Source organism: Somniosus microcephalus, chromosome 3, assembly GCF_052327205.1.
Source record: "Somniosus microcephalus isolate GS21.2 chromosome 3, FLI_Smic_1.0, whole genome shotgun sequence".
Classification (NCBI taxonomy): domain Eukaryota; kingdom Metazoa; phylum Chordata; class Chondrichthyes; order Squaliformes; family Somniosidae; genus Somniosus; species Somniosus microcephalus.
Genome location: NC_140989.1, coordinates 311631281 through 311657474, shown reverse-complemented (window position 1 = coordinate 311657474; position 26194 = coordinate 311631281). Strand labels below are relative to the sequence as shown.

General features: G+C 44.2%; 1 protein-coding gene across 6 annotated transcripts in view; it reads left to right on the top strand.

Annotated features, from left to right (window-relative positions):
- The first annotated feature begins 1719 nt into the window (after positions 1-1719).
- The window catches only part of eps15 (epidermal growth factor receptor pathway substrate 15), a 176742-nt gene continuing 152267 nt past the window's right edge, over positions 1720-26194 (top strand). For 2 of the 6 annotated variants that reach the window (XM_085982911.1, XM_085982909.1), the window contains exon 1: positions 1729-1942. In XM_085982911.1, coding sequence (XP_085839037.1) covers positions 1916-1942 — 27 coding nt within the window. In that variant the 5' untranslated portion in view covers positions 1729-1915. Of the gene's footprint in view, positions 1943-26194 lie in introns of all 6 variants that reach the window. The other 4 variants (XM_085982912.1, XM_085982910.1, XM_085982913.1 and 1 more) reach the window with 3 other exon arrangements.

Genomic DNA, 26194 nt, shown 5'->3' with positions numbered 1-26194 from the left:
CCATGGAGGGATTTGAAAACAAGGATGAGAATTTTGAAATCGAGGCGTTGCTTAACCGGGAGCCAATGTAGGTCAGCAAGCACAGGGTGAATGGGACTTGGTGCGAGTTGGGACACAGTGGGCCGAATGGCCTCCTTCTGTGCTGTAATTTTCTATGATTCCATGAAAACCCCAGTTATGCCTAATCCAACAAGGTCTAACTTTTAATGGGGTATTTGACCGTGATATTACCACAGTTTTCATCAGTTTCACTGATTACACTGATTTCTGGGGGGAGGGGGTGGTGGGGGGCCACAGCACAGCCAGTGTCAGAGCAGTGAATGACTGACTGCAACTGCAGGGTTTCTGCGTTAGGATGTGCAAGCGGTCAGTTTTAAAGAGGTAATAACAGCGAACACTGATCGTTTGCTGTTATTACCCACTGCAAATTCCGGGCCAATCATTATATGTTTTTTTTTTAAACACAATCAGGAATGAATTGTGACTCATAACATCTGCTTTTATTTTACTATTTTTTAAATGTATATAAAACCATTCCAAAGTAAATTATTTCTGACTTAAAATGTTGAATCACTGTACAATTCAATATGCACCAAATAGTGTAAAAAAAATCTAAATTTTCTGGAGGGGTGAGGGGTGGGGGGGTTGGAGAAATATGTCCCTTCTCTCCAAGGAGGTAGATTTTGCACTATCACTTTTTTTCTCCAAAATTGTACTTTTGTGTACTTTTTTAGTTTTCCCTTGTAATACAGCTAGCTGGGTATAGCTGTAGTTTAAGTCATTATTGTAATATATGTGGGTAGAACAAATGAAGTGCCTGCTTTACTAGGCCAGAGCGAACTGAGCATGCTCATACTAAACCATGTAACCAACCATGTGATAATAGATTACAATTACTAGTTCATAACTACTTCCTTTCAGATTTCATACATGTAGCCATTGGGATTCAATTTTTACACAATAAAACAAGCTGAGTTGCAGAATGTTATTTCAAAACATGAATAAAAATCCTGATATCCAATGTAATAAAAAAGAATTAAATTTATTTAGTCAGCTTGAAGCAGTTGCCTTGGTCATAGGGCTTTAATCATGATGAATGGTCATCGACCTGAAATGTTAACTCTGTTTCTCTCTCCACAGATGCTGCCCGACCTGCTGTGTATTTCCAGCATTTTCTGTTTTTATTTCAGATTTCCAGCTTATGCAATCATTTTCTTATAGCATTTATTCATGGCTGTTTTTCACTTACAAGTTAGCTTTTTTGGTGCTGCGTTAGCTATTCTGAGTTTGGTAGGTTGGCAGTTATGTTCAGGAGAGGAAAGAAAGAACTAGCATTTATGTAGCACTTTCCACATCCTCAGGACATCTCAGTGTCTCACAGCTTTTGACATTTAATTTCTGTTGTGCAGAGAAATGTGGCAGCAAGGTTGCATAAACAGCAGAGATAAATAACGAATTAATCTCTTTTGGTGATACTGGCTGAGAGATAAATGTCATCAGATGAACTTGCCTGCTCTTCTTCAAATACTGGCATGGGCTTTCTTACATCCACCTGAACAAGCCTTGGTGCAACAACTCATCCAAAAGACAACGCCTCCAACAAAGCAGCACTCTCAGTACTTCACTGAACTGTCAGCCTAGAGGATATGATCAAATTCGGGAGTGGGACTTGAACCCACAACCTTCTGACTCAGAGGTCAGAGTGCTGCCATTGTCAAGCTGGCACAAGAGAGAACTGGAGCGGGGGGTGGGTGAGAAACAGCTTTTCTTTATGCAGTTGTCAGCAAACTGCACTGGGATAAATTCCTGCAGGAAGTTTATTCCATCTGGAAAAATCCAGTGCCAGGTTTTATTTGTGGTCCTAAAGTTCACGAACTTTCTTCAGTGCATGATGGGCTAAAGTGAAGGAAACGGCATGGCGGGGCAGTTCACACTCACTCAGGTAAAAGCAGGGTGTTCTGGTTGCAATGATTAGGACTGTTGTAGCGTTTCGGACGATGTATATCTGAAAAAATAAATGAGCGCTGAAGAAATGTGGCTCCGGCTCTTGAGAGGAATTGAATTTTAGTCTGTAAAGTTGGCGTTGCATTGGGCCTGTGCGGCAGCAACAACCGGAGAAAAGGAAACCAACCTGTGGGCGAAGTTTGGGGGAGTTGTTGCGGTTTTAGCCTGGGTATTGCTGGGCCTACGTATCGCGGCCTCCTGGGCCTCAGCGCTCGGCCCACAGCTTGGCTGGGCCACAGCTGCGGATGGGTTGGGAGAGGAGGTTACTTCATTGCGACTGAGAGGGTGAAGCGAGCAGGATTTAAATTGTGGCAGGAACATGTTACACTGAAGCAACTTCTTGTGGCACTTACACTTGTAAATAAATCTCTCCAGTTTAGGGGAAACGGCATATGTTCGCATATAATTTAATCCCTTTTAAATTTTCTTCTGTCGCGGGTGATTCTAAATAAATCTGATCTCCAATTACAGTGATTTTTTTTTCTCTTCGCTATTTTCTCATTACATATGCACAGAGCTTCCTGCCCACCCTTTTTTCCATACAAGTAGTACATTACATAGTGTAATGCTTCTGTCCTAAAAGAAAGTGTTTTCTGGTGCGCAGTGCTTTGGGAACAGATTGCCTGAAATGTTACTCGCACTAAGTTAAGTGCTATACTTTACATTGTGCATTACATGATATACTGCTCCTATGTACGTTGTTGTGTTGTGTTCCTTTAGGGTCACAAAGTTTAATTGCTGTTAATTGAACATAGGGTGGAGTCAGAATGTAACGTTCAGACTGCTGATCAGAACCGTGTATTTCTTTCTGTTTTAAATGTGTGATTGGTAAAGACATTCAGGAGTTGCAGATATTCTGGTTCTGGTGTCAGTTAAGGTACTTTAAGGCATTTTCTTTTATTAATACATATAAAATGACCACCTTTTTTTTGTTGCACTTGTGACCTATATATTAGTGTATTGACCAAAACGATCCTGAATCCTGCATATGCCACACATGCTTTCTAGGTGTGAGTTTACAAGATTGTAAATTGTGAGAAGAGGACTTTGTGAAAATTGAAGGGGTTTACATAGCCATCAAATAGAGTTCATTTCCAACTGAATTGGTCAAGCAGTTACTGTAACATTTTGTTCTGTACACCTTTTTTGGGCTTTTTACTGTTTAGTTTGAATCTTCTGTTACTGTTGCCAAAATTGCCACCTTTGTCTTTTGAGCCTGCATTATGCTTATTCCAGTGTTTCACTGCATTAGAGCAAGTAGTGGTCCTAATGTAACCTGACAGGAAGAGCATCATTATGTTTTCTAGACTGATCACCTCTTTTAAAACTCAACTGTGATTATTAAATATCAGCATTATTCATCTGAGACCATTACGTCAGATTGTAAGTACCCATCTGCTGTCGGTACTTACAGTTTTAGGTATAAAATTGTGATGCAGTAGGATTGTAATGTGAAAGAGTAGGCAAGCAGTGTTCCATTATATAAGAATGTGCTTTTGCCTTTTTTTGTGATTTCACTCATCTAAACCTCCTATAATGTGCATCTATTAAGCCTGCACTAACAACTCATTCTTGTAGGCAAAAGTTGCTGGCCAGATCCTTGCTGTATAGTATGTTGCTATGTAGCCTTGACTCAGTATTCAGCAAACTGTGCAATCTTCTGCCTTAAATGCAGATTGACTGCTGGTATCTCGGTTAGCAAGGTGGCTGGGACAGTGTCATTACAGGGACAAGTGTTTCCCTATAGTCTTTATTGTCAAATCATCTGTTAACTCATCCCTCAAAATCTTATCCACAGATCTTAAGAAATGAGTTAATCCTAACTGATTTAGTGATTCTCAACAGAAAATAGCCAAATATTCTATTACAGTTGTTATTCATAGATTTCCCCTAGTTGATCTTGTGGTATTATTTGTACATGGGAGAAATATTTCTATCTGTATCTATGCTTTCCCACTCTTATTCACTCAATGATGCACAGAAGTGTCACCATCTGGAGCACACACTGTAATGTCAGAAAACAATGCAGATTTACATGAAAGTAGTATGGTCCCCTTGTCCTCACCAGAGTCTTTCCAGCAGTTTCTGTTTGTTTCTAAATAAATTGGGCCTTGTCCATATATTAAAAATTACCTGTTTAATATAACTTTGTAGCAGCTCCTGAGAATTTTCCTACGCAAAGGTTTGCAATCGGTAATCTTGAAATGTGAATAAACGCCAAATTAAGTAATGAAACAAATTTACCATCAGCTAGGAACTCTTAGCAGGTAATCTGTGCTGTACGTTCTGGAGCTGAAGTACAAAAGTAGGAGATGGTTGTCAGTCTTTGGTTAAATTGTAATAATTACAGATATATTTTGGATAAGGTTACAGAAATAGGGAGCAGCGAGGTCATGGAAGGATTAGAACATGCGGATGAGAATTTTAAAATCGAGGCATTGGTGGCTCAGAAGCCAATGTAGGTCAGTGATCACGGGGGTGATGGATGAATGGGACGGTACGGGTTAGGATGCAGGCAGTAGAGTTTTGGATGAGCTCCATTTATGGACAGTGGAAGATGAGGGGCTGGCCAGGAGTGCATTGGAAGAGTAGATTCTGGAGGTAAAAAAAAGTGGGGATTAGGCGTTCGGTTGCAGATAAGGTGAGACAAGGACGAATAGGCAATGCTACAGAGGTGGAAATTGGCGGCTTTTGTAATGGAGAGGATATAGGGTCAGAAGATCAGCTCAGGGTCAAATAGGACGCTGAGGTTGGAAACAGTCTGGCTCCGCCTGAGAGGGTGGCCAGGGAGGGGATTGGAATCGGTAACTGAGGAACAGCGTTTGTATTGGGGACGAAAGACAATGGCTTCAGTCTTCCCAATGTTTAATTTGAGGAAATTGCTGTTCATCCAGGACTGGATGTAGGACAAACAGTCTGACAACACAAGGCTGTGCAGGAGCCGAAAGAGATGGTGGTATGGTAGAGCTGGGTGTTGTCAGCGTACATGTGGAACCTGATATGTCTTTGGCTGCTGTTGCCAAGTCGCAGCAGGTAGATGAGAAATAGGAGGGGCCAAGGATAGATCCTTGGTAGATAATGGAGTGGAAAGAGAAGCCATTGCAGGAGATTCTCTGGTTAGGACTGGATAGGTAAGAGTGGGACAAGGAGAGAGCAGTTCCACTCAGCTGGACAACGGAGGAGAGGCATTGGAGGAGGATGATGAGATTACAGACAGTTCGAGGAGGGATAGTGTGCCATGGTCACAATCACATAGGATATCATTTTCAGTGCTGTGGCGGGGTGGAAACCTGATTGGAGAGGTTCAAAGTTCAAACGTAGTTAGGAAAGATGGGCATAGATTGGGAGGTGACAACAGGTTTAAGGACTTTGGAGAGGAAAGGGAGGTCGGAGGTGGATGGTAGTTTGCAAGGACAGAGTGGTCAAGGGTGTTTTTTTTTTTTGAGGAGTGGGGTGATGACGACAGATTTGATAGGGAGAGGGACAGTACCAGAGGCGAGGGAACTATTAACAATATTCGCTAACATGGGTGGCAGGAAGGGAAGTTGAGTGGTCAGCAGTTTAGTGGAAATAGGGTTGAGGGAGCAGGAGGTGGGTCTCATGGACAAAATGAGCTCTGAGAGGGCATGAGGGAAGAGAAACTGGAGAAAGATGCACATTCAGGGCTTGGGAAGGGCAATTGCATAAATACAAGTTGATATTGTTGAATAAGGTTGATTGATCCCATGATATTTATTCTTCAAGAAGTAGGCCACTCGGCCCATTGTGTCTGTGTTGTCCGAAAAAGAGCCGCCCAGCCCAATCCCACTTTCCAGCTCTTGGTCCGTAGCTTTGCAGTTTACGGCACTTCAGTTGCATATCCAAGTTCTTTTTAAATGCAATGAGCGTTCTGCCTCTACCACCCTTTTAGGCATGGACCTGATAGGCCAAATGGCCTTCTTTTGTGCCATAAACTTCTATGAATAAATCCAATAGGGAATTCAGGAGAAACTTCTTTTACGCAGAGAGTGGTTAGAATGTGAAACTCACTACTACATGTAGTTGAGGCGACTAGCATAGGTTAAGAGTCAACAAGAAGCAGTTCCAACAGAGCGACGGGCAAGCAGTGGAGAGCAGGGACAGGTCTGGCACGTCTCATCGTGTGAATCAGTATTCTCAGCAATCTGTGTGAAGTCAAAGTATCACTTGCAACTGCTGGACGAAAACCCAGTAACTGCCTAAGATGTGCTGCGTCTGATAAATTCATGCCAAAATTCCAAACATTGGTGAAAGAGAAAGACTGCAAAGTTTCGCACTGAATGATGGCAGTTGTTTCAGTAAATGTGCGCGTGAAGTACATTTACCTGTATTGTATCTAAAGCATTTTCCACTAAAATTAATTTATATGGGTAAAACAGTGTCGCTGCAGCCATGCCTTTGGCTAGTCAGCAATTTTTCTATTGGACAACACTGTTGTAAGTGGTACAGTTAACAGTCATAAACCTTTCAGCTGTACATACCTATTCATTTTACCATTTCATCTGTCACAGTGCCTCGACTGCACCTTTCATTTGTCTTTATAAGAAATAAAGTTGTATAACATAGCAAATGCAGTCTAATCCTTCTCTTAGTTCAAAGTCGCTTAATTCAAAAACCTGATGATTCACTTTGGTTAGTACAAAATTTTTGCTTTCCTGTGCTATTTATGCTGTTTAATTCAAATTGCTGGATAATTTTTTAGCACAAGAAACATCTTTGAATTATCAGGAGTAGACTGTAACTGGTTGTGAACCTTCAGGAGAAATTCATTTCTGGTGATTGCGCTATTATTTAAACTGTTCAAACTATTGAGAAGTGGACTGTCAGCATGTGTTATCCGGTACGGAATTGATCCAGTGTGCTTTCAGTGCATTGAACTTTCAAGCACTGCAGTGTTTCCTGAATAGTGTTCAGGAATTTCCCAACATTAAATATTTAGAGGTCAGAGATTTGCTGGTTTTATTTAAATATTAAAAAAGAATTGACTACAGTTTAGCTATGATTGGGAGACTTTTCTGTTAATATATCTGGTGCTGCGCTGTTTGTGAGCTATTCAAATGAAGTGTCGGATGGAGTTCAGTGAAGCAAATGCACACCTAACACTATCTGAAGGAGGCTAAGATCCTTGAATTAGAAATTGAATTTATCTTGGCTGGATTTGTGCTTGCATTAAAACCATAATTTTCTATGCTGCTATGTTTCTGCTATTGATTGGCCTGCCTCTCTCTTGTGAGACAGAGGAGTGAAGGAGATGAAGTGGGACAGAGAGGGGCACAGACAGGGAGCGAGGGGTGGGGTGGGGAGATGAATATAAAAGCCAAGAGTTAATGATGAGCTTGTGTAAAATCTTAATTGGATCTCCAAAAACTGCAGTTTTGGGCTCCACATTACAGGACGGTTATTGAGGCTGGAGAGGGGGGTACAACAAAGATTTATTAGGATAATGAAATAAAAACAGAAAATACTGGAAATACTCAGCAGTTCAGGCAGCATCTGTGGAGAGAGAGAAACAGAGTTAACGTTTCAGGTTGATGACCTTTCGTTACAATAGTTCTGACGAAGGGTCGTCGACCTGAAATGTTAACTCTGTTTCTCTCTCCACAGATGCTGCCTGACCTGCTGTGTATTTCCAACATTTTCTGTTACTAGTTCAGATTTCCAGTATTTTGCTTTTTTATTAGGATACTGCCTGGTATGAGGAAAATATAAACATGAAGAAGGACGTGAACAATTGAGGCATTTTGTTAAAATGACGCAAATGATGACAAGATAGAAGTGTTTAAAATTATGAAGAGGTGGGACAGAGTAGTGGTTGAGGCAGAAATTGTCAACATTCAAGATTAGATTGAATAGGTGGATGAAGGAAAAGGAGTTGAAGGGATATGGGAATGGGGTAGGTAAATGTAATTCGGGACTATTTGCTCGCATGGAAGGGTAAACTTCTCTCCACTTTAATCCTTTATTGATGATGACGTCCTGGATACAGTTCCATGGGCTACCCCAGCACCTTGTCCCAGCAGCTGTTCTTCTTATGAGCGCTCCGACAACCAAGTGGTGTTAGGCTATTCATAAGAACATAAGAAGTAGGAGCAAGAGTAGGCCATACGGCCCCTCGGGCCTGCTCCGCCATTCAATAGGATCATAGCTGATCCGAACCTAGACTCACGTCCACTTCCCTGCCTGCTCCCCGTAACCCCTAATTCCCTTATCTGCTAGGAAACTGTCTATCTCAGTTTTAAATTTATTTAATGTCGCAGCTTCCACAGCTCTGAGGTAGCAAATTCCATAGATTTACTACCCTCTGAGTGAAGAAGTTTCTCCTCATCTCAGTTTTGAAAGGGCAGCCCCTTATTCTAAGATTATGCCCCCTAGTTCTAGTCTCACCCATCAGTGGAAACATCCTCACCGCATCCACCCGATCAAGCCCCCTCACAATCTTATATGTTTCGATAAGATCGCATCTCATTCTTCTGAATTCCAATGAGTAGAGGCCCAACTTACTCAACCTTTCCTCATAAGTCAACCCCCTCATCTCCGGAATCAACTGAGTGAACCTTCTCTGAACTGCCTCGAGAGCAAGTATATCTTTTCTTAAATATGGAAACCAAAACTGTACGCAGTATTCCAGGTGTGGCCTCACCAGTACTCTGTATAACTGAAGCAAGACTTCCCTGCTTTTATACTCCATCCCCCTTGCAATAAAAGCCAAGATTCCATTGGCCTTCCTGATCACCTGCTGTACCTGCATTCAATCATAATGGGTGTCACAGCTCAGACTGGTGTCACAATATGTTTATCCAGTGAGTGCCTAAGCCATAGAACAAGGTGGCCAGGTTCACGTCCTGTTGTGGGCTCAGTTAGCTGCTCTCAGCCAGGGTGTTGGTAGATGAAATACAATTCGCTTCAATACTTCTGCATTAGGGAAGGGGAAAATTGGCTAGGGGGTCCTGCTGCTGATCAGTAATGATCCCAAGTTGAAACTGTGTGGAGGTTGGGTAAGGATAGGATTGGACTTCACTGATGGTCTCTTGAGTTGTGTTTGCAGGCACTCCCTGTCAAGACTTGCATATGAATAATCACAACTCCTCTGATAATGAAGCAGTCCATGCTCGCATGCAACAAGACCTGAACGACGTTCAGGCTTGGGCTGATGAGGGGCAGGTAACATTCGTGCCACAGAAGTTGCCAGGCAATGACTATCTCCAACAAGCGAGAATCTAACCACCTCCCCATGACACTCAACGGCATTACCACCACTGAAACACCCACCATCAACATCCTGGGGGTCACCATTGGCCAGAAACTTAACTGGACCAGCCACATAAATACTGTGGCAGCAAGAGCAGGTCAGAGGCTAGCTATTCCGCGGCGAGTGTCTCATCTCCTGACTCCCCAAAGCCTTTCCACCATCTACAAGGCTCAAGTAAGGAGTGTGATGGAATACTCTCCACTTGCCTGGATGAGTGCAGCTGCAACAACACAACAAGAAGCTTGACACCATCCAGGACAAAGCAGCCCGTTTGATTGGCACCCCATCCACCACCTTAAATATTCACTTCTTCCACCACCGGCGTACTGTGGCTGCAGTGTGTACCATGTACAAGATGCACTGCAGCAACTTGCCAAGGCTTCTTTGGCAGCACCTCCCAAACCCGTGACCTCTTCCACCTAGAAGGACAAGGACAAGGGCAGTGGGCGCATGGGAACACCACCACCTCCAAGTTCCCCTCCAAGTCACACACCATCCTGACTTAGAAGTATATCGCCGAACCTTCATTGTCGCTGGGTCAAAGTCCTGGAGCTCCCGACCTAACAGCATTGTGGGAGTACCTTCACCACACTGATTGCAGCAGTTCAAGAAGGTGGCTCACCACCACCTTCTCGAGGGCAACTAGGGATGGGCAATAAATGCTGGCCTTGCCAGCGACGCCCAGATCCCATAAGCGAATTAAAAAAAAAACATGTATGGGAGGGTGCCTGATCCCTGCAGAATCTTATCCCAAAAGGGGGAGAAGACTGGCAAGTAAAGGGAGAGTAAAGAAAGTGCTCTCCTGCAATGTGCCTCTTGCTTTTGTCAGCCATTCTTTATTTTATAATGATGTGGCTTGTGAGCAACTCCAAATGACTACCTTGTGTCTTTTGAGCGTGTGCTTGATAATTCCAGTGGATATAAAGCATATTCAAACTCCGCTTTTGCTTCAAAACAAATCAGCCAGAATGTAGTGATAGCGTTTCAGAGCAGTCAATCTAGTACACAGTAAATTTAAGCTAAATACAAGAGGGTATTAAAATGAGTTCTGTAATAACATTTCTTTAAAATTGGTATGTAGAACAATGGCCCTGAAATTACGGTCGCCAGCGTAGCTAAAGAGTACGTCACCAACATCCGCACAAGATCCGCACTTGGCTCATGCGAAGCCCCAAGTGAGAACTTGCTTTCCAAAAGCTGCGGAGTTGTGCGCAGCGTAGTGGCCCACGGATCCCAGGGCCACACCGTTGTGCATAGGCACACCTGGGATCATATGGGGCGGTGCTCCTTTCACTGCCTGACTCTTCGCCAGTCAGGAAACAGAGGAGATTGCTGATTTGCCCACAACTCATTTTAAATAATTTAGCAGCCAGAAATGCTATTTATTAATAAATTACGATTGTAATATTTAATGCACAAGCCAAGATTTCAACGCTAATCTAATTTGATCAAACACTGAAAAGTCTTGAGATACCCTTTGCTGACGGTGTCCTTAAAACCATGAAACTCGATTAGGATGCTTCTTATGAGCTGTAGCATAAACCTAGCTCAAAATTAATACAATTTTTTTCATTTCCCCCCACCTTACGCTGTGCAACAGGCTCCTGCGCCTGTTTGCACCAGCTGTATAAGTTATCATGGTTATTAATGTGCAGTAGGTGGGCAATTAGCCCAACCTTTCGCCAGCACGTTGATTTGAATGGGTAGGTGAAAAGTGTAGCCAAAGCGATGTGAAGTCAGGAAGTACGCTGTCATACCGACCGTGAATTCAGGGCCATTATATTTTAAAGCTTGTAATCTTTAGTATATAATTAGTGGAAGAATTGAGTATGGTAATTATGTACAGAAGCCAGGTATTCCTTTTTCCTATCCCCACCCCTGAGCAGCCTGATTGTCAGGTTCCAACTCCTGAAAGCATTCTTTTGCTAAATTGCCACTTATGCTGCCTGAATTTTGGTGCTAGTTTATTATGGGAATATTTCCAGTTCTGCCCCTCAAATGGCCTGAATGTCTGTCTGGTTCCAGCTCCTGAAATTATTCCCTTTAACTGTCCTGTAAGCAGCTTGGTCAGTTGTTTTAATCATCAACCCGTGACTATATTTATGTGTGTGTGTTTGTGGGTTGGGGTGGGTAGTTAGATCTCTTTGCAGTTGAGTTAGCTCCAAGATGACATGCCTGGCAGTGGAAGATTGATAATTAATCAATCCGCCTTGGTAGTCTGAGTAATCTGATAACTGAATCAGACAAGTCTGCAGGACTCTTGAGGTCCTGTTTATGATTGGACAGCCAGATTCATAGTGCAGGTCACCAACAAGGTTGAAAGAGAAATAGTCTGAAGTTGATTGTAGATTGAAATCATCAAGAAAGAAGTAGATAGGTTGAATAGGTATGAAGGAACTTTTTGTGAGAGACAGCAGAGTTGTTATGTCTTTGGGGCTCAGTGATGCATCATTGCTCTATAAACCATTGTTTCCTGTTTTCTGCCTGTCCTATTTAATGCAACCTTCATATTTCTACAAGAATATTCTTGGAAAAAATGCTTTTCAAATAACTTTACATCTCTCTCAACTCCACCAGAGTTGGTGAGAGGTAACATATCAAGGAAAGGGAACATTGTTTTTGACTGCCATTTGTAGAATGCAGTTGTCATTTGCTCCTTGTTAAGAGTCATGTCAAATGCAGGCCTGGTTAGATCTCTGACTCACCCCTTTTCTGTAGGGACAGTGAGTGAAAACGGGCGATGCTATTAGAGAAGAGGAGAAATTTAAACCGACTAAAATAATGGCCCGTAATTTGCGGTCAGTGGCGAAGCAAAGGTGTTTGCCGCTGGCCCCAAATAAGCTTCCCACAAAGATCTTGTAATCTCTGTGGCAAGAAGTTTGGCTTTTCTGATGCGTGATTGAAATCAACGCAAGTTAATGGGGAATCCCTAACGCGAGCTGCTGTGACATCAACACGCTGTCTGAGCAGCCAATCACAACGCAGAATTGTCACAGACCGAGAACCAGGAAGTGAGTAAGCTTAATAACAACAGAAAACGCTGGCAAAACTCAGCAGGCCGGGGCAGCATTCGTGGAGAGAGAACGTTTCAGGTCGATGACCTTTTGTCAGAACTGGAAAGAAGCAGGAAAAGGAATAGATTTTAAAGCAAGTTAGGGGTGGGGAAAAGGGGGGAGGGGATGAAAGAACAAAAGGGAAGGTCAGTGATAGGATAGAGAGCAGGAGAGATTGAGAGACATTAAGAGATATTCAAGGCAAGAGGAGGTGGTAATGGAACAGGTTAAGGAAGTGTGAATTGCGCTGGCAGAATGAAGGACAGCTGACATGTGGGAGGGGGAAAAAAAGGCCAAACAAAAGCGTGGATAAAAAAATTAAAAATGTGTGAAATTGTTGAACTCTGTTGAGTCCAGAGGGCTGTAGAGTGCCTAATTGAAAGATGAGGTGCTGTTCCTCGAGCTTACGCTGAGCTTCCGTGGAACAATGCAAGAGGCCGAGGACAGTGAGGTCTGAATGGAAATGGAGTGGTGAATTAAAGTGACAGGCCACCGGGAGCTCGGGGTCCCCCTTAAGGACTGAATGGAGGTGTTCCGCAAAGCGGGCACCCAATCTGCGTTTGGCCTCCCCAATGTAGAGGAGACCGCATCGTGAGCAGCAAATACAGTATACTAAATTGGACGAAGTACAAGGAAATCACTGTTTCACCTGGAAGGGGTGTTTGGGGCCCTGGACAGCGAGAAGGCGGGAGGTATAAGGACATGTGTTGCTTCTCCTGCGCTTGCTGCACGGGAAGGTGCCGGGGGAAGGGGTGCTGGGGGTGGTAGAGGAGTGGACTAGGGTGTCTCGGAGGGTGCGGTCCCTACGGAATGCTGAAAGGACACGGTCGAGGGCCGTGTCAACCACAGTAGAGGGGAATCCTCGGTTGAGCAAGAAGGAAGATATGTCGGAAGCACTGGTATGGAAGGTGGTATCGTCAGAGCAGATGCGGTGGAGAGGGAGAATCTGGGAGAATGGAATAGAGTCCTTACAGGAGGCAGGGTGGGAGGACGTGTAGTCCAGGTAGCTGTGGGAGTCAGTGCGCTTGTATTGAATGTTTCAGAGGTGGAGACGGAGAAGTCGAGGAAGGGAAGAGTCGGAGATGGACCATGTGAAGGTGAGGGAAGGGTGGAAATTGGAAGCAAAGTGAATGAAATTTTCTAGTTCAGGGCGAGAGCAGGAGACTGCACTGATACAGTCATCAATGTACCGGAAAAAGAGGTGAGGGAGTGAGTAAGCTTCTTTGATTCTAACTTTTAAAAAATGTTAGAGAGCAAAACAAAAATTGGGGCTCACGTATGGAGCAAAGGCAAACCTGAAATAAAGGTGAACAAACTTCCCCCAAAAAATTAATTTTTATTAAATGGATAAATGGTTTAGCAAACCATATGCTGTTTAAAACCCCAGTTACACCTAATCGAAAAGGGTCTAACTTTTAATGGAGAATTTAACAGCAATATTACCGCGGGGCGAGCCAAAGTTTTTGTTAGTTTCCATGATTTGACAGATTACACTGATTGCCAGCTATGCCGGGGGCGGGGGGGGGGGGGGGAACGTGCACAGCATAGCCAGTGTCAGAGCAGTGAATGACAGACTACAACTTCAGGATTTCCGCGTTAGGATGCGCATGCGCTACATCCTGAAGTTGCGGTCAGTTTCAAAAGGGTAATGACAGCGAACGCTTTTTTTCGATGTTATTACCCACTGTAATTTCCAGGCCAATAAATCTTCCCCATTTAGCCAAATTTGTACAGGGCATGCACTTTTCAGGGTGTTTTGAATTTCTTTGTAGTTATTTCTGCAATCTCTTCTATGTGTGGGGGAGATTTTTGGAAGCTTTGCTCTCAGGTTTTTATTTGTAAAGTTGAGGCTCTATTGATCAGAAAACCTGGCAGACTGGAATGGAATTTGCAACTTAGTGGATCAGGACTAAATGTAGTGAGAATGAAGTGCTTTGAAATTAGAAACTGTATTAACTACTGTAACTTTAAAATATTTGGGAAATTTCTCTTCTGATCTTTTAGGTTCTGTCTTGTTTTCTCCCCCCCCCCCCCCCCCCCCCCCCCCACCCCCCATACCCCACTCCAAGGTTATAGTCTGAAATAAAGAAGACTTGCGTTTTATATAGCACCTTTCACAACTTCAGAATCTCAAAGTGCTTTACAGCCAAAGGGGTACTTTTGAATTGTAGTTACTGTTGTAGGAAATGCAGCAGCCAGTTTGTACACAGCAAGTTCCCACAAACAGTAGTGTGATAAATAACCAGATCATCTGCTTTAGGTAATAACAAAAGAGAATGCTGGAAAAACTCAGCAGGTCAGGCAACATCCGTGGAGAGAAATTTGAGTTGACGTTTTGGGTTGAAACCCTTCTTCAAAAATCTGTTTTATCTGTTTTTAGGTGTTGGTTGAGGGATAAATGTTGGCCAGGACACTGGGAGAACTCCTTTTGCTCTTCTTTGAATGGTGCCATGGGATCTTTTACATCCACCTACCTGAGAGGGCAGATGGGGCCTCGGTGTAACTTCTCATCGAAAGCCAGCATCTCCAACAGTGCAGCACTCCCTCAATACTGCACTGGATTTTGGCTCAAGTCTCTGGAGTGGGGCTTGAACCCAGAACCTTCTGACTTGAAGTGAGAGTGCTACCACTGAGCCACAGCTGACAAGTTGCCCTGGGGCAGGTCGAGCCCATTTCATTCTTATTTATGTTTAATCGTTTCCTACAGAGAAGCTCGTTGTTTTCATTTGACATCTTCTCTTGTCCTTTTGCTCCTAGTTGCTGGTCCCCGTGATAAATTGACGGAGATAAACAACAACTTGTATTTATATAGTGCCTTTTAACATAGTAAACCGTCCCAAGGCGCTGCACAGGAGTATTTTAAGACAACAAATTTGACACCAATCCACATAAGGATAAATTAGGGCAGGTGACCAAAAGCTTGGTCAAAGTGATAGGTTTTAAGGAGTGTCTTTAAAGGAGGAAAGAGAGGTGGAGCGGGTTAGGGAGGGGATTCCAGAGCTTAGGGGCTAGGCAACAGAAGGCACAACCACCAAAGGTTGAGTGATTTATAATCAGGGATGCTCAAGAGGACAGAATTAGAGGAGCGCAGATATCTCTGGGGCAGCTTGATGGAGTCTATATCTGAAATCAATTATACTGGCAAATGATTAATGGAAAAAATTTGGATAATTCACTGCAACAATTCTAACAACTCCCAAGTACAATGCACGTTGTTCAGAACAATTCACATTTTAAAAACGGTGTAAATGGATGTATCCCTTTTTATCCTCGAAGTTGCTGTACTTGTTAAAATGAGCATCTGAATACACTATTGCTAAATTATGTACTGTATTAACAGTACCAGCAGACACTGGTACTAAAATAACAAGAAATCAAAAATGCTGGCAATACTCAGCAAGTCAGGCAGCATCTGGGGAGAGAGAAACAGAGTTAATGTTTTGAGTTGGTGACCTATCGTCAGAACTGAAAAAAGTTACAGGTTTAACAGGTTTTAAGCTAGTGCAGAGGCTGGGAAAGGGGGGCGAGGAGGAAAGAACAAAGGGAATGTCTGAGATAGGGTGGAAGGCAGGAGAGATTAAAAGACAAAAGGGATGATGGTGCGAGCCCAAAGGAGATGGTAATGGGACAAGTAAAGGAACAAAAGATGGGCCTAGAAGAGCTGGGAATGGTAGAATCATCATCAGCTGCCATCTGGAAAAAAAATGGGGGCAGAGGTTATGATCTGAAATTGTTGAACTCGATGTTGAGTCTGGAAGGCTGTCAAGTGCCTAATTGAAGGATGAGGTGCTGTTCCTCGAGCTTGGGTTGAGCTTCGTTGGAACGGTGTCAGAGGCCGAGGACAGATGTCATAGTGGGAGTGGAGCGGAGAATTGAAGTGACAGGCGACCAGAAGCTGGGGGGTCACGCTTGCGGACTGAATGGAGGTGTTCCGCAAAGCGGTCACCTAATCTGTGTTTGGTCTCCCCAATGTACCGGATTACATAGGATATACGGCACAGAAACAGGCCATTCGGCCCAAGCAGTCTGTGCGCCACTCGAGCCTCCTCCCGTCTTTCCTCATCTAACCCTATCAGAATAACCCTCTACAGGAAACTCTCTTTTAACCGGCACCTAAATATCCGGAAACCTCTCTTAACTGGCAAAATTCAGGAGTAGGTTCAGGTAAGTTTTTTACTATATATTAGTGGCCATGTAACCGGGGTTCCTGGATCTGTGGCCGTGTAACCGGGGTTCCTGCACTTGTGGCCGTGCAACAGGGACTCCTGGCTCTGTGGCCGTGTAACTGGGGTTCCTGCACCTGCGGCTGTGCAACGGGGACTCCTGGATCTGTGGCCGTGTAACCGGGGTTCCTGCACCTGTTGCCATGCAACGGGGACTCCTGGCTCTGTGGCCGTGTAACCGGGACTCCTGCACAAGTGCCGTGTAACCAGGGCCCCTGCAGCTGTGGCCGTGTACGGGGCTCTCGTACTGTGGTAAGTATACCTCTCTGTAATCCGGACTTTTTGATCAGCCAGCACCACGTCGGTGCCGGATAAAAAAAAGTTTCCTGTATTTCCTTCTCCCTCATATGCTTATCTAACCGCTCCTTAAATGCATCGATACTATTCGCTTCAACCACTCTCTGTGGTAGTGAGTTCCACATTCTCACAACTCTTCGGGTAAAGAAGTTTCTTCTGAATTCCCTATTGGATTTCTTGGTGACGATCTTATATTGTTGGCCTCTAGTTCTGCTCTTCCCCACAAGTGAAAATATTCTCTCTATCCACTCGATCAAATCCTTTTCATAATTTTATAGACCTCTATTAGGTCACTCCTCAGTCTTTTTTCAAGAGAAAAGAGACTCGGCCTGTTCATCCTTTCCTGATATGTATACCCTCACATTCCTGGTATTTTTTTTTATTCGTTTATGGGATGTGGGCATCACTGGCAAGGCCAGCATTTATTGCCCATCCCTAATTGCCCTCGAAGGTGGTGGTGAGCCACCTTCTTGAACCGCTGCAGTCCGTGTGGTGAAGGTACTCCCACAGTGCTATTGGGTAGGGAGTTCCAGGATTTTGACCCAGTGACTATGAAGGATCGGCGATATACTTCTAAGTTGGAATGGTATTTAACTTGGAGGTGGTGGTGTTCCAATGTGCCTGCTGCCCTTGTCCTTCTAGGTGGAAGAGGTCGCGGGTTTGGGAGGTGCTGCCAAAGAAGCCTTGGCGAGTTGCTGCCATGCATCTTGTAGATGGTACACGCTGCAACCACGGTATGCCAGTGGTGGAGGGAGTGAATGTTTAAGGTGGTAGATGGGGTGCCAATCGAGCGGGCTGCTTTATCCTGGATGGTGTCGAGCTTCTTGAGTGTTGGAGCTGCACTTATCCAGGCAAGGGGAGAGTATTCCATCACACTCCTTACTTGTGCCTTGTAGATGGTAGAAAGGTTTTGGGGACTCCGGAGGTGAGAGACTCACCACAGAATACCTAGCCTCTGACCTCTTGTTGCCACAGTATTTATCATCCTTGTAAATCTTCTCTGCACCTTCTCCAGTGCCTCTACATCCTTTTAATATTATGGCGACCAGAACTGTATGCAGTACTCTTAAGTGTGGCCTAACCAAGGTTCGATACAGGTTTAGCATAACTTCCCTACTTTTCAATTTTGTCCCTCTAGAAATAAACCCTAGTGCTTGGTTTGCATTTATAATGGCCTTGCTAACCTTGGGCGCAACTTTTAGTGTTTTGTGTATTTGTACTCCGAGATCCCTTTGTTCCTCTACCCCACCTAGACTCCCACCCTCCAAGTGATAAGTGACCTCTATTATTCCTTCCAAAATGTAATATCTCACATTTGTCTGTGTTGAGCTTCATTTGCCCATTCTGCAAGTTTATTAATGTTCTCCTGTAATTTTTTGCAGTCCTCCTCAGTATTGACTCCCCACCCCCCCCGCCCCCTCCTCCAATTTGGTATCATCTGCAAATTTAGAAATTGTGTTTTTGATTCCAAATTCTAAATCGTTAATGTAAATTGTGAACAGCAGTGGTTCCAGCACTGATCCTTGTGGCCACTACCCACCTTCTGCCACTGTGAATAGCTAGCCTTTACTCCCACTCTCTGCTTTCTGTCTTGAAGCCAGCCAGCAATCCATTCTGCTACTTGTCCCCTGACTCCGCATTTTCTGACCTTATTCATTGGTTTATTATGGGGTACCTTATTGAAGGCCTTTTGAAAATCTAGATAAATTAAATTACTGCATTACCATTTGCCTTCTCTCTCTGTTACCTCTTCAAAAAATTCAATAAGGTTGGTCAAGCAAGATTTTCTCTTTTGAAATCCCTGCTGACTGTTCATCATTATACTTTTCATTTCTAGATGTTCTATTCTCTCCTTTAGTAGGGATTTCATTAGATTTCCTACCACCGTTGTTAAGCTGACGGGTCTATAATTCCCTGGACATGTTCTATCCCCCTTCTTAAATACAGGAAACTCTCGTTTAAACGGCACCTAAATATCCGGAATTCTCTATTAACCGGCAAATTTCATACTCCGAAAACAACACCTCAATAACCGGAAATGTTGCCGAGTCTGAGTCTCCCACGGTGACCGAGTTAGTCAGTGGGGGTAGTTCTCCAAACTGCCACTACTCGGCTTCTTGGCGTTGTCAGAAGTCATTAAAGAGTTATGGATTACCCTCAACTGGCAGTACTGTACTTAATCAAGCATTTTCCACCATCCATTTAACACATTCTGTAGGTGAGTACCCAATTGCTGTATACTGCACATTTACTGATATTTTTTAATTTTTGTTTGTTAAAAATAGCCTCGGTAGATAACCCTCTCCGTCAACCGGCACCATCCTGGTCCCGTCGGTGCCGGACACCAGAGAGTTTCCTGTATAGGTATTATACATTAGCTATCTGCCAGTCCTCTGGCACTACACCTTTTTTCTAACAAATTATTACTGCATCGTGAGCAGCGAATACAGTATACTAAATTGAAAGAAGTACAAGTGAATCACTGTTTCACTTGGAAGGAATGTTTGGGGCCCTGGACAATGAGAAGGGAGGAAGTAAAAGGGCAGGTGTTGCATCTCCTGCACTTGCATAGGAAGGGGAGGGGTGATTGAGGAGTGGACCACTGTGTCGCGGAGGGAACGGTCCCTTCGGAATGCTGAAATGGGAGGGGTGGGGAAGATGTGTTTGGTGGTGGGATCACGCTGGAGGTGGTGGGAATCACAGAGGATAATCTGTTGAATGTGGAGGCTGGTGGGATGAAACTGAGGACAAGGGGCACCCTATCGTGATTCTGGGAGGGAGGGGAAGGGGTGAGAATAGAAGTGCTGGAAATGGAGCAGACACGGTCGAGGGCCCTGTGAACCACGGTAAAAGGGAATCCTTGGTTGAGGAAAAAGGAAGACATATAGGAAGCACTGGTGTGGAAGGTGGTATTGTCAGAACAGATGAGACGGAGAAACTGGGAGAATGGAATTAAGAGTCCTTGCAGGAAGCAAGATGGGAGGAAGTGTAGTCCAAGTAGCTGTGGGAGTCGGTGGGCTTATCTTAGAATCATAGAAATTTATGGCACAAAAAGATCTAACCAGCCTAACCCCACTGTCCAGCTCTTGGTCCGTAGCCCTGCAGGTTGCGGCACTTCAAGTGCATATCCAAGTACTTTTTAAATGCGATGAGGGTTTCTGCCTCTACCACCCTGTCAGGCAGTGAGTTCCAGACCCCCATCACCCTCTGGCTGAAAAAAGTTTTCCTCAACTCCCCTCATATCCTTCTACCAATTACTTTAAATCGATGCCCCCTGATTATTGACCTCTCTGCTAGGGGAAATAGGTCCTTCCTATCCACTATAGGCCCTTCAAAATTTGATATACCTCAATCAAGTCTCCCCTTGGCCTCCTCTGTTCCAAAGAAAACAACCCCAGGAAATCCAATCTTTCCTCATAGCTAATATTCTCCAGTCCTGGCAACATCCTTGTAAATCTCTGTACCCTCTCCAGTGCAATCACATCTTTCCTGTAATGTCACGGCACTAAGAATAGCTGACGTGTCCCTACGGGGAGTAAGCATTCCATTGTACTTGTACTAGTACTGGTTACATATGGCAAATAAAATTGAATTGAAATGAATGTGGTGACCAGAACTATACACCGTACTCTAGCTGTGACCTAACTAGTGTTTTATACAGTTCAAGCATAACCTTCCTGCTCTTGTATTCTATGCCTCAGCTAATAAAGGAAAGTATCCCGTATGCCTTCTTAACCACCTTATCACAGAATCACAGAAACCCCACAGTGCAGATAGAGGCCATTTCGGCCCATCGAGCCTGCACCGACACATATCCCACCCGATCCCCATAACCCCTACACAACACATATCCCACCCTATCCCTGTAACCCCACGTATTTAATCCCCCTAACACTAAGGGTCAATTTATCATAGCCAATCAACCTAACCTGCACATCTTTAGACTGTGGGAGGAAACCGGAGCACCCGGAGGAAACCCACGCAAACACGGGGAGAATGTGCAAACTCCACACAGACAGTCTACCTGTCCGTCTACCTTCAGGGATCTGTGGACATGGATTCCAAGGTCTCTCTCTTCCTCTACACTTCTCAGTATCCTACCATTTTTTGTTTATTTCCTTGGCTTGTTAGCCCTGCCCAAATGCATTATCTTGCACTTCTCCAGATTGAATGCCATTTGCCACTTTTCTGCCCACCTGACCAGTCCATTGATATCTTCCTGCAGTCTACAGCTTTCTTCCTCACTATCAACCACGCGGCCAATTTTTGTATCATCTGCAAACTTCTTAATCATGCCCCCTACATTGAAGTCTAAATCACAAAAAGCAAGAAACCTAGTATTGAGCCCTGCGGTATCCCACTGGAAGTAACTTTCCAGTCACAAAAACATCTGTCGACCCTTTGCTTCCTGTCACTGAGCCAATTTTGGATCCAACTTGCCACTTTCCCATGGATCCCATGGGCTTTTACTTTTCTGACCAGTCTGCCATGTGGGACCTTGTCAAAAGCCTTGCTAAAATCCTTGTAGACTACATGCAGCACGTCGGCCGGCAGCTCCATGGCGGGTAACTCGCAGTCCGGCTGGGAGGAGGGGAGCCGGTCATGGCGGCCAGAGCGGGAGAAGCAGGCCACCACACGTGGAGCTGGCAACAGTGAGGAGGAGGCCGTGGTGAAGAGGAGGACGGAGCGGCTGAGGGACATCGTGCTCCCACTGCCACGGGAAGCCATTGTATTGACTCTGAACGCGGCGCTGTATGTATAGCTGACACGTCCCTACGGGGAACAAGCATTCCATTGTACTGGTTACATATGGCAAATAAAGCTGAACTGAACTGATCAAATGCACTACCCTCATCAACCCTCCTTGTTACCGCCTCTCAAAATTCAATCAAGTTAGTCAGACACGACCTTCCTTAACTAATCCATGCTGACTGTCCTTGTTTAATTTCTAAATGACGATTAATACTGTCCCTCAGAATTTTTTCCAACAAGTTGCCCACCACCGAGGTTAGGCTGACTGGCCTGTAATTACTTATAGTGGATGTTTGTTGATAGCCTAGCCCCAGAAATGAAGACGGAGAAGTCGAGGAAGGGAAGGAAAGAGTCCGCCATTTCGGATCATAACCTCTGCCCCAATTTTTTCGGGTGGCAGCTGATGATGATTCTGCTATTCCCATTTACACCTCTTCTCGACCTATCTTTTATCCCTTTACTTGTCCCATTACCATCTCCGTTTGTCTCGCTCCATCATCCCTTTTGACTTTGAACCACTCCTGCCTTCCACCCTATCACACACCATGTTCTTTTCTCCCCCTCCCCCTCTCCCTGCCTCTACACTTGCTTAAAACCTGTTATATCTCTAACTTTTTTCATTTCTGACGAAAAGTCACCGACTTGAAACGTTAACTCTGTTTCTCTCTCCACAGATGCTGCCTGACCTATGAGTATTTCCAGCATTTTCTGTTTTTATTTCAGATTTCCAGCATCTGCAGTATTTTGCTTTTGTAACGAGAAATCAAGATGGATAAGGCTCCATGCAATATTTTGAATTAACCCCACTCTTTGTTCAGCTTGGCTTTTTATTTCAACTCGGGATGATCCAAGTTCAACTCCCAAGTTTTTATGAACTCATACATCATTGACAACTTTTGGTCACTTGTGCTATTGTGGCTCGGTGACAAATTTTGTTTGATAATGCTCCTGTGAATTGCCCTGGGATGTTTTACTGTGTTAAAAGCGCTATATAAATGCAAGTTGTTGTTGTAATGACTTCTGTTATTGCATTGTGATTCCCTTCCGCCCTTGTAGATCATGCCTATAGATGTGACTATGAGTATGGGACTGCATATAATAAAGAAAATGCATGTAACTGGACTGAAGTTCTGTTGAGATGTGCTTAATGCTGTAATTATACTGCCTTTGGGTGTAGGTAATTCAGAATGAGACCGATTATCACATACTCAGGACATTGCCTCAGGAGTTCTTCAGGGAACTGTCTTCACCCTAGCCATCTTCACCTATTTCATCGATGGCATTCCCTCTGCCATGTCAGGAGTGGGGCTGTTTGTTGTTGATTCCATAGTGTTAAGCTCTTTTCACCACTCCTCTGATAATGAAGCATCCCATGGCAGCCTATAGCAGGACATGAATAACATCCAAACTTGGGCTGACGAGCTGCAGGTAATATTTGAGCTGCATAAGTTTCACGTAATTAACATTTCATGCAAGAGAAAACCCAGCCATCTTCCCTGACCCTTAACGGCATCATGATGGCCGAATCCCCCACAACCATCGGTTTGCTGGTACCATTGAGAAACTTAACTGGACCAGCCATATCAGCAACATAATTACAAGAATAGGGCAGAGGTTTCGAACTTCCGGAGTGTTGCGACTTCATCACTCATCTGGATGGGTGAAGTCACAGTAGTACTTGAAGCCCAACGCCATCCAGGTCCGAGCAGTTCACTTGATCAGCGCCTCCACTGGATTCCATATCCATGCCCTCCATACTGTGGCTGCACTATGTACATGCTGCTGGAGGCACTGCACTTACTCATGAAGGTAGCTTGAACAACACCATCCTCCCCTGCGACCTATATCAACAAGAGCAGCAATATTCGGATTTCCAACATCTGCAGTATTTTGCTATCGTCAGAGCAGCAATATGGTTCAAGTTCATCTCCAAGTTCTCCTCCAGGTGACACACCATCCTGACTTGGACATATAGCACCGTCTCATCATTGATGTTTGGTCAGTTTCCTGGAATTCACTACCAGTTTTTTCATTCTCGTTATTGTCTGCTTTTCATGCGGACATTTTGGCTTTTCCAGTCACTGTTTGTGCTGGTAAACAGCTGATTTTTGGGCTCTGAAGTCTTTCCTTAAGCCACCATGGCTGACCTCTTCTACGCACATGCTGAAACAGTATGCATGCACAGAAGGGGTAAACCTTCTTAGCTTATATAAGGCAACTTCATGGACTGTTATTGTAGATATGTGATTTGCGAATCATAGAAACATAGAAGATAGGAGCAGGAGTAGGCCATTCAGCCCCTCGAGCCTGCTCCGCCATTCAATGCGATCATGGCTGATCGTCCAAATTCAGTGCCCTGTCCCTGCTTTCTCCCCATATCCCTTGATCCCATTAGCCTTAAGAAATATATCCAACTCCTTCTTGAATATATTTAATGAATTGGCCTCGACTGCCTTCTGTGGTAGAGAATTCCACAGGTTCACCACTCTCTGGGTGAAGAAATTCCTCCTCATCTCTGTCCTAAATGGCTTACCCCTTATCCTTAGACTGTGACCCCTGGTTCTGGACTCCCCGACCATCAGGAACATCCTTCCTGCATCTAGTCTGTCTAGTCCTGTCAGAATTTTATAAGTTTCAATGAGATCCCCTCTCATTCTTCTAAACTCCAGCGAGTACAAGCCCAATCGACCCAATCTCTCCTCATACGTCATTCCTGCCATCCCAGGTATCAGCCTGGTGAATCTTCGCTGCACTCCTTCCGTGGCAAGAACATCCTTCCTCAGATAAGGCGACCAAAACTGCACACAATACTCAAGACTTGGTCTCACCAAGGCCCTGTACAACTGCAGCAAGACATCCTTGTTCCTGTACTCAAACCCTCTCGCTACGAAGGCCAACATACCATTTGCCTTCTTAACCGCCTGCTGCACCTGCATGCTTACCTTCAGCGACTGGTGCACAAGGACGCCCAGGTCTCGTTGCACGTCCCCTTCTCCCAATCTATTGCCATTCAGATAATCTGCCGCCTTGTTTTTGACACCAAAGTGGATAACCTCGCATTTATCCACGTTCTGTTGCCCAATCACCCAACCTGTCCAAATCATACTGGAGTTTCTCGGCATCCTCCTCACAGCACACACGCCCACCCAGCTTTGTGTCGTCTGCAAACTTGGAGATATTACATCTAGTTCCCTCGTCCAGATCATTAATATATATTGTGAATAGCTGGGGTCCAAGGACCGATCCCTGCGGTACCCCACTAGTCCACTGCTTGCCATTCGGGAAAAGAGCCGTTTATTCCAACTCTCTGCTTTCTGTCTGCCAACCAGTTCTCTATCCAAGTCCATACCTTGCCCCCAATCCCATGTGCCTTAACTTTACACGCTAATCTCTTATGTGGGACCTTATCTAAAGCCTTTTGAAAGTCCAAATACACCACATCCACTGGGTCTCTCTTGGTCCGTTTCTCCTACTGATACTATTGAAACCTTTGAAGACAGTCGGCGCATTAGATTGAATGTGAAGGTTACCCTGCCTGGGCCAAGATTGTTTTTATTATCCTTTTACACCCTCATTGCTAGTCAACCTAATTCCACTATTAGCAACAATCCCTCCAAAAAATCCGTACAAAATATTAGTTTTGACTTCATCCACTATAGTCACCATTTTGTCAATCTCTCAATTAAACAATTAATTTTGATGACTTTGTCCACATCTCTTTGCCATCAATCCGCCTTTGAAACTGACCGCAACTTTGGGATTTGGCACATGTGCAGGCGCCTGCAGAAACCCTGAAGTTGCGGTCTGTCAATGACTGCTCTAAAACCGGCTGCGCTGTGCCCCACACCCCCACAGAGCCGGCAATCTGTGTAATCAGCTGACGAAAACATTGGCTCTTCCGCAGTAATTACGCTGGTAAATTCCCCACTAAAAGTTAGACCCAAAGGGATTGGGTGTAACTGGAGTTTTAACAGCGTATTGACTGCTAAACAAATGTTAAGGGCCTGGAAAATGAAGTTTAATTTTGTGCAGTGTGAAGTTTGTCCATTTTAATAAAAATTAAATTTTTAAGCAACTTTTCAAATTAAAAATTTGTTTTTTTTAATGTTTGTCCATTTTTATTTTAGGTTTTCCTTTTCCCCATGTGAGAGCCCCAATCTTTGTTTTTTGCGCTCTCTAACATTTTTTAAAAGTTAGAATTTTAAGAGCTTACTCACTTCCTTGTTCACTGTCTGTGAGAATTCTGCCTTTTTGATTGGTTGCTTAGACAGCCCGTTGCCATCACAGCAGTTCGCACAAGGGGATCCCCACTACAGTTCGTTGATTTGAATTGAAGGTTGGAAAACCCGAAGTTCTCAACACAGGGATTGCGAGACCCTTGTGCAAAGTGTACTTTGTGGCCAGCAGCAAACGCCTTCGCTGCTGACTGCAAATTCCGGGTCATTATCTCAACCACTCCGTAGATGTGGAATTGGGTCATATAATTTAGAATTGAGCTGGCACTTCCCATTTATATACAGGACATGTGATATACAATGCAAGGGAAAACATCCATTGAATTTAGAAGATGAGGTTCTGAAAACAGTTTAAATGAAAGT